The sequence below is a fragment of the Otolemur garnettii genome, unplaced genomic scaffold (assembly GCF_000181295.1).
Source record: "Otolemur garnettii isolate 467f Iridium unplaced genomic scaffold, OtoGar3 scaffold00174, whole genome shotgun sequence".
Classification (NCBI taxonomy): domain Eukaryota; kingdom Metazoa; phylum Chordata; class Mammalia; order Primates; family Galagidae; genus Otolemur; species Otolemur garnettii.
In genome coordinates this window covers 1,091,506-1,104,259 of record NW_003852569.1, presented here as the reverse complement: position 1 = coordinate 1,104,259, position 12,754 = coordinate 1,091,506, and the positions used below count along the sequence as shown (strand labels likewise).

The following is a 12,754-nucleotide window of genomic DNA, read 5'->3' as shown; positions in this document are numbered from 1 at the left end:
AGACCTGGGCTGGGTTTCAACCTGCCAGCCCTGGTGTATGTGGCTGGCACTCTAACAACCACTTAGCTATGGGTGCTGAGCCTTTTTTTTGAGACAGAGTTTCAAAAAACTCTGGATAGAGTGCCATGGCCTCAGCCTAGCTCACAGCAACCCCAAACTCTTAGGCTCAAGCCTCTTACCTTAGCCTCCTGAGTAACTGAGATGACAGGTGCCTGCCACAAAACTGGCTTTTTCTACTTTCTTTCTTTTTTTTTTTTTTTTTAAGAGACAGTGTCTCACTTTGCACCCTTGGTAGAGTACCATGGAGTCACAGCTTACAGCAACCTCCAGTTCTTGGGTTTAGGCAATTCTTTTGCCTTAGCCTACCAAAGTAGCTTAGATTCCAGGTGCCTGCCACAACGCCAGGCTTTTTTGTTGCAGTTCAGCCGGGGCTGGGTTTGAACCTGCCACCCTTGGTATATGGGGCCGGCACCCTACTCACTAAGCCACAGCTGCCACCCTAATTTTTCTACTTTCATTAGAGATGGGTCCTGCTCTTATTTAGGCTAGTCTCAAACTCCTGCGCTCAAGGGATCCACCCATCTTGGCCTCCTAGAAGGCTGGGATTGCAGGTGTGAGCCACCACACCTGACCCTTTTGGGGCTTCTGATATCGCTTACTTTCAGACAGAACCACCCAACCCAGCTGTCCATAAATAGGTTGCCTTCCAAATCCCCTGGTGATGAATTCCAACAGCTCACAACTCTATGGCCAGGACTCGTCAACAGGCGAGATTCTAGCTGACTCCATTCTGGCCTCTGCACTGACCTGAGTGCCCTGAGGTCTTTCAGTGGACAATCTCCATTATCTCCAAAGTCAACATAGTAGAGGTCATAGTTCCCATTTTCCAAGGTGCCAAGGATCTGGGCTCGATACCAGGAACCATTTGTAAGTAAAGGTGCTGCTACAATGTCTCCTATTTGCACAGTCAAATCTTCAGGCTAAACATGGGCAAGTCAGGAAGGAACAGAATTACAAGGCAGTAGGCTAATAAGCAGGGAATGGCAGGAGACAAACGAACGAGTAGATGCCCCGCAGGAAAAGGGAAAGACCAAGTACTATAATGAAGAAGATGTGACCTCTTCTCATTATATCCCAGCTCTGTCCCTGTGGCAACTCACCAGGCTATTTTCATAGTGCTGGGTCATCTCATTGACAAGCTTATCCAACTGCAGGCTGCGGGAGCCAATTATCTGGATCCAGAAGTGGTTAGGGTGTTCAGATGCAGAGACATAGACTTCTAGGTACTCATCGGCATGGAAACTGAAGTCAGGACTGGGGACTGAACACAGGTATAGGGATGGGATCAGAACTACCTCTGGTTGAAATAGAGGCTGCATTAGGGGAGCAAGAGGTATAAATACTGAATGGCTGTCACCATTTTAAAATGGCTGAAAGGACAACTGGATGAATCATACTACAACATCCTAAAGAACCACACTAAGCTATCTTCTGTATCCCCCATGTAACAACAGTTTACTTGCTGAGTCATATGTCATGTATTCAAATCAGTCATCAATCATAATGATGGCGAGTCCTCCATAGCTAGCTGTAGCATGGATTAGTAAAAAAGTATGTGGATAGCAAAAGACATGGGTTGTCCCAGACCCCATTCTACCATGGACTGTGCAAGCCTGGAGCCTGGCCCTCTCTTCCTATGCCAATACCTACGTATAGGAAAGAAAGCTCACAGCCTTTTCATTCTTCTTGAACAATGATGATTTTCAAAACAGTAATGAGATAGGCAAAAAAAAATATCTGAAAATTTTACTTGTTTAAAAAGTAGGTCTAGACCTCTCATTTGATCCCACAATTCCATTACTAGGCATCTACCCAGAAGTTTTGAGACAGAATTTCACTTTGTCACTCTTGGTAGATTGCCCTGGTGTCACAGCTTACAGCAACTTCAAACTCTTGGGCTTAAGTGATTCTCTTGCCTCAGCCTCCCGAGTAGCTGGGACTACAGGCACCCACCACAGTGTCCGGCTATTTTTAGAGACTAGGTCTCAGTCTGGCTCAGGCTGGTCTCAAACCCATGAGCTCAGGCAATCTACCCACCTCAGCCTCCCAGAGTGCTAGGATTATAGGTGTAAGCCACCATGCCCAACTCCCCAAAATCATTTTATCATAAGGACATTTGCACTAGATTGTTTATCACAGCTGAATTTACAATTGCCAAGATGTGGAAACAACCTAAATGCCCACCAACCCAGGAATGGATTAACAAGCTGTGGTATATGTACACCATGAAATACTGTTCAGCCATAAAAAGATGGAGACTTTACATTTTTTGTATTAACCTGGGTGGAGTTGAAGCATATTCTTCTTAGTAAAGTATCACAAGAATGTAAAAGTATTCAGTGTTCTCAATACTAATATGAAGCCAGGGGAGGATTTAATTCATGCCCACATAAGAGAAAAACTCAATTCAAGTCAGTGGGAGGGGGTTTGAGGGAGGGGCTTGATGTGCTCTCACTTAATGGGCACAATGTAACTGTATATGGCGCATCTAGTGGCTGGACACAATATAAGAGGGACTCTACCTAACAAACATAAACATTGTAACTTAGTATTTATACCCTCACATTAACCTGAAATTTTTATTTTTATTATTTATTTTTTGAGACGAGAGTCTCAAGCTGTCACCCTGGGTAAAGTGCCATTGCATCACAGCTCACAGCAACCTCCAACTTCTGGGCTCAAGTGATTCTTCCTGCCTCTGCCTCCCAAGTAGCTGGGACTACAGGCGCCTACCACAACATCCGGCTATTTTTTGCTTGCAACTGTCATTGTTGTTTGGGGGGCCTGGGCTGGATTTGAACCCACCAGCTCAGATGTATGTGGCTGGTGCTTTAGCTGCTTAAGCCACAGGTGCTGAGCCTAACCTGAAATTTTTTTTTAAAGTAGGTTTAGAGACAGAGTATTATGTAATTTCTATTATTTGATGTATTTACTCACAGACTAGTTCCCTGTGTCAGTGTATTTCTCTCATTTTCTTTTATCAATAATTGATTTAGGCTCGGCGCCTATAGCTCAACCGGCTAGGGCGCCAGCCACGTACACCTAAGGTGGCGGGTTCGAATCCCCAGCCCGGACCCGCCAAACAACAATGACGGCTGCAACCAAAAAATAGCCGGGCGTTGTGGCAGGCGCCTGTGGTCCCAGCAACTTGGGAGGCGGAGGCAGGAGACTCGCTTGAGCCCAGGAGTTGGAGGTTGCTGTGAGCTGTAATGCCACGGCACTCTACCCAGGGGGACAGCTTGAGGCTCTGTATAAAAAAAAAAAAAAAAAAAAAAAATTGATTTATATTCAGAAAAATATTTTAGCATTAATCCAAGTAACATATTATCAGAAAGGCATATCTGCGATGACAAACTCATAAATGTAGTCACAAAAACAGAAATGATATTTTTTTATTGCTAATTTTGGGTTTTTTTGTTTTGTTTTGTTTTTTGAGACGGAGCCTCAAGCTATCCCCCCTGGGTAGAGTGCCATGGCATCATGCTCACAGCAACCTCCAACTCCTGGGCTCAAGCGAGTCTCCTGCCTCAGCCTCCCAAGTAGCTGGGACTACGGGTGCCCGCCACAACGCCTGGTCATTTTTTGGTTGCAGCCATCATTGTTTGGCGGGTCCGGGCTGGGGATTCGAACCCGCCACCTTAGGTGTATGTGGCTGGAGCCTTAGCTGCTTGAGCCACAGGCGCCGAGCCAATTTTGGGTTATTTAAACCAGTATTTCTACCTTCCATGTTGGCTACCAGTTTCCCCCTTTGTTACATACTTTCGTACACAGACATCTCCGGAATGGCCTGGGCGCCAGACTTCTGAATGCTGTCATCATTAGGTTTCTCCCAGGAGCTTTCCTTTGGCCCCACAGCAGCCATGTCACCGCCTCCTTTGTGGGGAGTAACTGCCCGGGGAGCAGGCTGCCCCATGCTAGAACTCATGTTTTTCCCTATTGCTGGCTCTCCAGCTCTGTCCGGCTCTGTGAGTTCCTCTCTTCTCACACTGATTGGTTGCTTGCGTGGAACTCTGGTTTCTGCAGAATGTGCAATTCTCTTCCGAAGTTCTTCATCTTCTGAAACTTTCTCCAGTATCAAATGCTATAAAGACAAGAGAAAGGATAATATTGTGACCCAGGATGGAGGAAAAGGCTCTTCTCCTTTTCAAGTCTGATTCTGGCCTATCAGTCTGTCTACTTGCCTTGGCTGCTGCCACTTCCTTCTGTGTTCCTGAGATTTTTATACGTCTTGATAGTAGTAATGTCCCCTCTGATTCTTTGTCACAGGTAATTTTGGCTCCAGAGGCCTTACAGATAGAACGAATCGTCTCACCGCCTCTTCCTACATTGAACAATACATAAAAACCCATCCTTTCCTGCTGGCCAACCTTCACTACTAGAGAAATCGTTATTTTGTGTATATGAGGAGAAGACAGACATTCTCATTTCCAAGTTGAACAAAATGTAAGATGTTGAATTCAAAGCAGGAAGCTGCTGCAATTACTGTAGGAAGGAGAACATGGGAATCTTTGCTTTATCCATTTTAAACTCCATTCTCAGGCTAGATTAGCTTCATGTCATTTTCATTTTTTTCGACCACTTAGCAAAATCACACTTTACATCCCAGCTTATAACAGGATATGCTGCAAGGCGTGTCAGAATACTGGACCAACAACAGGATGTTTCACTGCCTCTAACAGCAGCCTGAAGGGATGATCTGGGGGAAAGCATAATAGTTACTGTCTAGAGCCCCATTTTATTTTATTTTTTTTGAGACAGAGCCTTAAGCTGTCCCCCTGGGTAGAGTGCCATGGCATCACAGCTCACAGCAACCTCCAACTCCTGGGCTCAAGCGAGTCTCCTGCCTCCGCCTCCCAAGTAGCTGGGACCACAGGCGCCCGCCACAACGCCCGCCTATTTTTTGGTTGCAGCCGTCATTGTTGTTTGGCGGGTCTGGGCTGGGGATTCAAACCCGCCACCTTAGGTGTATGTGGCTGGCGCCTTAGCCGGTTGAGCTATAGGCGCTGAGCCTAGAGCCCCATTTTAAAAGATTTTGGATAACATAAGGAACCCTAGCTTCCCTTTAAAAATTACAAGGCAAATACATTTACCAGAACCCTTCTGGAGCCAAAGGTTCAGATCATAAATCTTCTTGAGGTAATGGGTTTTACTTTACTAACCTTTTTTTTTTTTTTTTTTTTGAGACAGAGCCTCAAGTTGTCCCCCTGGATAGAGTGCCAAGGCATCACAGCTCACAGTAACCTCCAACGCCTGGGCTCAAGCCAGTCTCCTGCCTCAGCCTCCCAAGTAGCTGGGACCACAGGTGCCCACCACAATTCCTGGCTATTTTTTGGTTGCAGCCATCATTGTTGTGTGGTGGGCCCAGGCTGGATTCGAACCCGCCACCTTACGTGTATGTGGCTGGCACCTTAGCCACTTGAGCCACAGGTGCCGAGCCACCAACAATTCTCTTAAAAAAGTAAAACTAGGGCTGGGCATGGTGGCTCATGCCTGTGATCCCAGCACTTTGGAGGCAGAGGCAGGTGGATTGCCTGACCTCATGAATTTGAGACCAGCCTGAGCAAGAGCGAGACCTCGTCTCTAAAAAATAGCCGGGTGGTGGGACAGGTGTCTGTAATCCCAGCTACTTGAGAGGCTAAGGCAAGAGGGTTGCTTGTGCCCAAGAATTTGAGATTGCTGTGAGCTATGCCACAACACTCTACCAAGGGTGACAAAGAAAGATTGTCTCAAAGAAAAAAAAAAAAGTAAACCTTTTTGTCTCAATGTCCCTGTCTTTTTTGTCTTCAGCAAGGTAAAAGGAGAATAGGCCAGAAGAACCCTTGGAAAATTGTGAAAGAAAGGCAAAAGTAAAGAATAAAGGACACAGAGAAAGCCATCCAGTGGTACCTATGATTCTGCCCACAGATCTCTGGGGAACTGAGAGCTGCTCAGACACTGGGGTGTTCTCTATCAGGATCTGATGGATCGCAGCTTTGGCCTTGCACACCTGAACAGGAAAACCACTGATAAGCAGCACTCGCTCATCGCCTACATTCTCTGTGTCCACATCAATACGAGCACCTGTCTGTTTCCGCAGCTGCAGAGAAAAGGACATGACATGTTCCAATATGTTCTGGAAGTGTTCCCACTTGGGCCCAGCTAAGGACACTCTGAAGCAAACCCTGGAAGTAGAAAGAGTTGGCCAAAGACATCAGCTTGATTAGCTAATCAAGACACTATAATCAGTCCTTAATTACTTATACTTAGAGAAGGAGATTTGTAGCAAAAGTAACCCCAAATAGCAGTAAATTCTAAACTCTTTTTTCTTTGGTTTTAGAATGCTTCCCCCACCCCCAATTTTATTTAGACTTGAGAATCATATTTTGCTTTCTTGACATTTCAACAATGGATGATAGTAAGAACAAGCAGCAATATTTACTGTCAATTAATGAATTCATTACTTCTACAGTAGAAAAGAATAGTTCAAGCTATTTCAGTCTGACAATCATCCAACCAGAAACCCCTATTTCAAGCTAAGTCACCCATTCTCTAGGCAGAAGTACTCTTCTCTAGAAAGAAAATATCAAAGTTACCTAAAAAGTTCCTGTACTTGTTCTTTTCAAAATATACACAACATGGGTGTGTTTTGTGATATGAGGTCAGAGGAAGAAAACAAGAGATCAATAAACAGACTCAATCTTGGGAAAGCCTGTTCCCTGATCATACACTCACCTGTTTAATATTGGCTCCTTGCTGGCCAATGATGAACTTCACAGCTTCCTGGGGAACTCGCATCTCTATTTCAATGTCATCCTCCCCAACGAACGTCAGCCGCTCTTCTGCACAGATCATGGCTCATCAGATTGAACTCAGACAACACCCACCCACTCAGATACTACCAGCCCTTCCCTAGATCTGCCTGTCAAACAGACCCTGATCCAAAATACAAACTGAGGACCTCAACCGTGGTAATAAAGAGAAGCAGCTTCCTGGGAAGAATCAGAAGGTTCTCAACAAACCAGAGATGGGCATGTTCTCTGGAATACTATTTCAGATGCTAAAATAGGAAAAGTAGACTCTCCAAAGAAGAGGAGCTGGGTTTTGGGCAAACTACTTTTCCAAGACAGGACTACTGGAGAAGAATGAAGGTCAAAAGTTGCCCCAGGTATCCATTAGGCTCAGAACCTCTCCTGACATGTACACAAGTCCTCTCTCTAGGTTCAGACTTTGAAGAAATTAGCTTCTAACAACTAATTAGTGAGAAGGAACATATATATATGTATATGTATATGTATAGAAATTTTTAAAAATCCCATTGCCACACTGATATTGCTGAAAGGGACAGATGAATGGAGTTGTAGTAGTTTTATAGACTAGCTTCATAGAAAGAACATGGGAAAAAAGAAACCAAATAATTTCACTGAAAGATTCTTCACAGACAGCCAATTCACCCCAATAATACTTTGCCCGGCAAGGGAAGTTTTCGTCCTCATTTAAAAAGGCAGGAGCATGGCCTGAGCATCTCTGCGCGCATAGCCGTACCTCTGCTCTCCCTGTACCTGCGGTACAGGATGTAGGCGACTGCAGCACTGGCTGGGATGCCCAGGCCCAGGGCTATTTTCTGAGCCGTGAACAGGCGTGTCCAAGAATTTTGTTCAGTGGACATTTCCGCTGACTTACATTCTGAAACAAGCAAACCGAGGAAAAGAAAGCTTTCATCCAACACCTGTTGACTAGGAGAGAAGCATGGGAACACGTTATTGAAAAGACTAGTATTGTCTCCCTTTCTAGAACTTCGGCAATTTCAAAATCTCACGTGAAAGGCTTCAGGGTGTTTTTAAAAGGTGACTAAGGTACATACATAGATACAACTAAACAGAAGCTTACTTCATTGTTTCCCTCAAAGAGAACTACACATTGCTCAGTTTTAAAAAACAAAAGAAAAAAACACTGAATGAGTCAAATACTTAAAAAAAGTTAGATTTCATATCAAATTATTTAAGATTCCTTATCTAAATCCTTCTATGCTTCCAAGCCTTTCCAGAAGCTGTTGTCTTCAAGGAATGCTGTTCTAAGCCTAGTAAAGGCCTTGCTGCTTACCTTTCTTGGAAGTACAATCTTCATTTACTGCCTTTACGTTAGGTTTCTATTTACTCCTCAACCAACAGTGAAATGGGGCTCTGCCCTGCTCCTTCACCAAACTGTAATTTCTCAGACAGTCACCTGGAGGGCATGCCAAAGCCTCACCTCACCTTGCCTCTGTGGCAGCAGGAAGGCAGACTCTCCCTCCACAAAACTTCCCTTGGTATCTTGCCCACTTTTTCTTGTTTTTTTCCTGTTTCCCTGGAGGGTGCTTCTGAATTTTGGGCTTGTCTTCCTGTGTCCTCTTACCTGTTGTTAGTGCCACTCTGTTCTCTCTGGGCAATTTCATCTACACCTGCAGCTTAAATTACTGCCTGTGTTAACAATGCCAACAACACAGCCCCCAGTCTGATTCAGAAACTCATCAAATCTCCTGCAGACCACTCTCATGGCCTCACAGGCTTTTTTTGCCATTATTTTCACTGACACTGTGCCTTCACTTTGCTACCAAGCAAATCTTAACGTTTCTTAACAACAATGTATTAAGATACTAGAGACACTAAGTGATTTTATATTATAAGCAACTAAAAGACAAGTTGGGGAGAAAAAATAAAACAGGCTGAATTTCGGACAACTGGGAACTGAGACTGGAAGAAATGAATCAGGGAGTAGCTGCTATGTTAACACATTGCTGATTAGCAACTTTATGCAGAAACTACCCATGTCCCTGGGTAACTCATGACTGGTCAGCAATGTGTTCAGTCTTTCATAAAGTGCTGCACCACCAGGGCTCTTTCCTTCTGTTCTGTTAATGTTTTCCTCCCTACTGGATCTTGCCATTAGCAGGCAAAAACTCCTCCTCCTTTTTTTTTTTTTTGTTTTGAGAGTCTCACTATGTCACCCTGGGTAGAGTGCTGTGGAGTCACAGCTCATAGCAACCTCCAACTCTTGGGTTTAAGTGATTCTCTTGCCTCAGCCTCCCAAATAGCTGGGACTACAGGTGCCCACCACAACGCCTGGCTATTTTTTGGTTATAGTTGTCATTGTTATTTGGCAGGCCTGGGCTGGATTCGAACCTGCCAGCTCCGGTGTATGTGGCTGGTGCCCTAAGCTACTGAGCCACAGGCACCAAGCCCCACACCCCCTCCCCTTCTTAAAGAAAAACCTTTCTCTATCCTATTTGCTCCTTCAATTATTTCCTACTTCTGGCTTGGCGCCTATGGCTCAAGCGGCTAAGGCACCAGCCACATACACCTAAGGTGGCGGGTTTGAATCCAGCCCGAGCCCACCAAACAACAATGACAGCTGCAACCAAAAAATAGCCAGGCGTTGTGGCGGGTGCCTGTGGTCCCAGCTACTTGGGAGGCTGAGGCAGGAGACTCGCTTGAGCCCAGGATTTGGAGGTTGCTGTGAGCTGTGATGCCACAGCACTCTACCCAGGGTGACAGCTTGAGGCTGTGTTTCAAAAAAAAAAAAATTATTTCCCACTTCTTTCTCTTTTTTTTTTGAGACAGAGCCTCAAGCTATCCCCCTAGGTGGAGTGCTATGGCATCACAGCTCACAGCAACCTCCAACTCCTGGGCTCAAGCGAGTCTCCTGCCTCTGCCTCCCAAGTAGCTGGGACCACAGGCACCTGCCACAACGCCTGGCTATTTTTTTGTTTTCGGCGTTCTTTTTTTTTTGGGGGGCTGGGGTTGGATTCGAACCCGCCACCTTGGGTGTATGTGGCTGGTGTCTTAGCCACTTGAGCCACAGGCACTGAGACTTCTTTCCTTTCTTTTACAGGAAAAAATCAAGAGACTCTCTGCTTCTGTCCTTAATTTCTCTTCTTGAGTCCATTCTATCTACTCTCAAGGTCACCCATAACCAACTGCTAACCCTGAAGACCACTCTCAGTTCTCATCTTACCAGAGAGCACAGAGTGTTTGGCACAGCTGGTGATTCCCTTCACTCTGAAACACTTTGTTTCTTTGGCTTCCCTCCAGGCACACCCTCCTGGTTTTCCTCCTCTCTGGCAATAACCTCATTCTTAGTTGCAGGTTCTTTTTGTTTTTCTAACTTTTTTTTTGTTTTTGAGATAGAGTCTTATGTCACCCTCGGTAGAGTGCTGTAGCATCACAGCTCACAGCAACCTCAAACTCTTGGGCTTAAGCAACTCTTTTGCCTTAGGCTCGCTAGAAGCTGGGACTATAGGCGCCTGCCACAATGCCTGCAATGGCTATTTTTTTTTGTTGCATTTGTCATTGTTGTTTAGCAGGCCCTGGGCTGGGTTCAAACCTGTCATCTCTGGTGTATGTGGCCGGCACCTTAGCCTCTGAGCTCTAGGCACTGAGCCGGTTTTTCTAACCTCTTAAACACTCTAGTGCCCTAGGGATCTGTCCTTTGTCATTTTCTATTCCATTTCGCTTCCTTGGTAATTCCATCAAGTCTCGTTCACAGCCTGGCTTTAAGTCCCAATTATATGCTGATAACTTCCAAATTAATAGATCAATTTAGGGCATCGGTTCTCAACCTGTGGGTCGAGACCCACAGGAACTGTATTAAAGCACCGCGGCATTAGGAAGGTGGAGAACCACTGATTTAGGGCCTTTGTCCTGGACTCCAGGTTTGTATGTTCCACTGCCTACACGGTATCTCTGTTTGATGTCTAATAGACAAACAGGCACAGACAGAGCTCCTGACCCACCTCCTTCCTGTCATCTTTGCCATCTCAGTAAGCGGCAGCTCCATTCTTCTAGTCCTTAGTAATCCTCTCTCAAACTGCATCCTCTCCAGCCTATCAGCAAATCTTATTCACTCTATCTTCCGATTATGCAGTGTCTGACCACCTTTTACCTCTGCATTGCTATGACCCTGCTCTAAAACACATTATCTTTTACCTAATTCTAATTATGACCCTGGATTTGCCATTGTCCATTCAGTTGATTCTCAACACAATTACTCACCTGCTCATACTTCCCAGTAGCTTCCCACATCACTATGATTGAAAGTTAAAATCATTATAACAGCCTGCAAGGTTTTCATCTTGACTGTCCGCCCTTTAGAATGTAAACCCCCCGCAAGGCAGAAATCATTCAGTTTCCCTACCCAGTGCTTAGCACACGGTAGCTACTAGTCAAAGGATATCTGATATTCCTCTAGCTTTGCCAGCAAGAAATAATAGACATTTTTCAATAATAATTTGTTGAATATATGCCCTCCTACATCAGTGGCCCTCTGTTGCCTATATATAAACTCCTTAATGGCATGAAAGGTTCTTTATAACCTGATCTCTGCCTCCCATCTTCATAGTCTCACATTCTTCCCTGCCTCTACCAAGGGGGACAGGATGTTCTTTCTTATGTATCCTTACTCTGACATGTTTCACTTCCATCTTCCTTCTCTCAGTCTGTCTGATGCCTGACAAAATTCTATTTCTTCAATTCTCATCCTTAATGCCATCTCCTCTCTGAGCCTGAGCCTCCCCTTAGATCACACTGCTCTGTGAATGATACCTCCGTGAGCATGTTTGTTCATGCCATATGTAATTGTTCATTCTGTTTATTGTTATGTCTGTGTCCTTTAGATTGCTGAGCTTCAGTTTAATATAGGATGTTTCTTTTCAATTATGAGGATTATTCCAACTCAGTGGATAAACATGGCTTGTATCATTTTTCTTTTTTTTAAATTTCAGATTACTATATGGGTACAAATGATTAGGTTCCACTGCTTGAATTTGTTAGGTAAAGTCCAAGTTGTAGGTTTTTTTTTTTTTTTTTTTTTGAGACAAGGTCTCGGTCTGTCACATAGGCTGGAATATAGAGGCATGATCATTGCTCACAACCACCTCAAACTCCTGGGCTCAAACAATCCTCCTGCCTCAGCCTTCTGAGTAGTTGGGACTATAAGCATGCTTACCACACCTGGAAGATTTTTCCTCCTTTTTTTGGTAGAGGCCAAATCTCACTCTCGCTAAAGCTGGTCTCTAACTACCATCCTCTAACAATCCTCCTGCCTCGGCCTCCCAGAGTGCTAAGATTACAGGCCTGAGCCATGGCAGCTGGCCAGCTTCTCTTTTTAGACAGGCTGCAAATAAAACCTGTCACCAATCTGAATGGGTGGTAGCATATAAACACCTTTGTATACACCATAGGAAAGGCAATAGGCCTGCTTTCATAAAGATTTTTGCCTTTTTTTTTTGAGATGGAGTTTCACTATGTTGCCCTTGGTAGAGTACTGTGGTGTCACAGCTCACAGCAACTTCAAACTCTTGGCTTAAGTGATTCTCTTGCCTCAGCCTCCCAAGTAGCTGGGACTATGGTTGCCTGCCACAATGCCTGGCTATTTTTTTGTTATAGTTGTCATTGCTGTTTAGCAGGTCTGGACTGGGTTTGAACCCACCTGCCCCAGTGTATGTGGCTGGCGCCCTATCCACTGAGTTATGCTTAAATAATTCTTGAATATATAACCCACAAACTACTACTTTCCTACATTAAGCACTGATTTATTCTGGGTGTCCAGAAAAGACGTGACTTCTTTTATCTTTTGGTTACTTCATATATTTTCCTCATATGGTCCCTAAAGCACAAAGCTTGTCTTCATTATTAATGTCCCTCAGTTAAACAGTGCTAGCTCTTTTTTTTTTTTTTTTTTT

General features: G+C 44.6%; 1 protein-coding gene across 1 annotated transcript in view; it reads right to left on the bottom strand.

Annotated features, from left to right (window-relative positions):
• Positions 1-12,754, bottom strand: part of TDRKH (tudor and KH domain containing) — an 18,749-nt gene that overhangs the window by 2,305 nt on the left and 3,690 nt on the right. The window contains 7 exon segments of the mRNA XM_003804008.3: positions 785-980; positions 1,161-1,321; positions 3,820-4,141; positions 4,242-4,381; positions 5,947-6,136; positions 6,772-6,878; positions 7,582-7,722. Coding sequence (XP_003804056.1) covers positions 785-980; positions 1,161-1,321; positions 3,820-4,141; positions 4,242-4,381; positions 5,947-6,136; positions 6,772-6,878; positions 7,582-7,705 — 1,240 coding nt within the window. The 5' untranslated portion in view covers positions 7,706-7,722.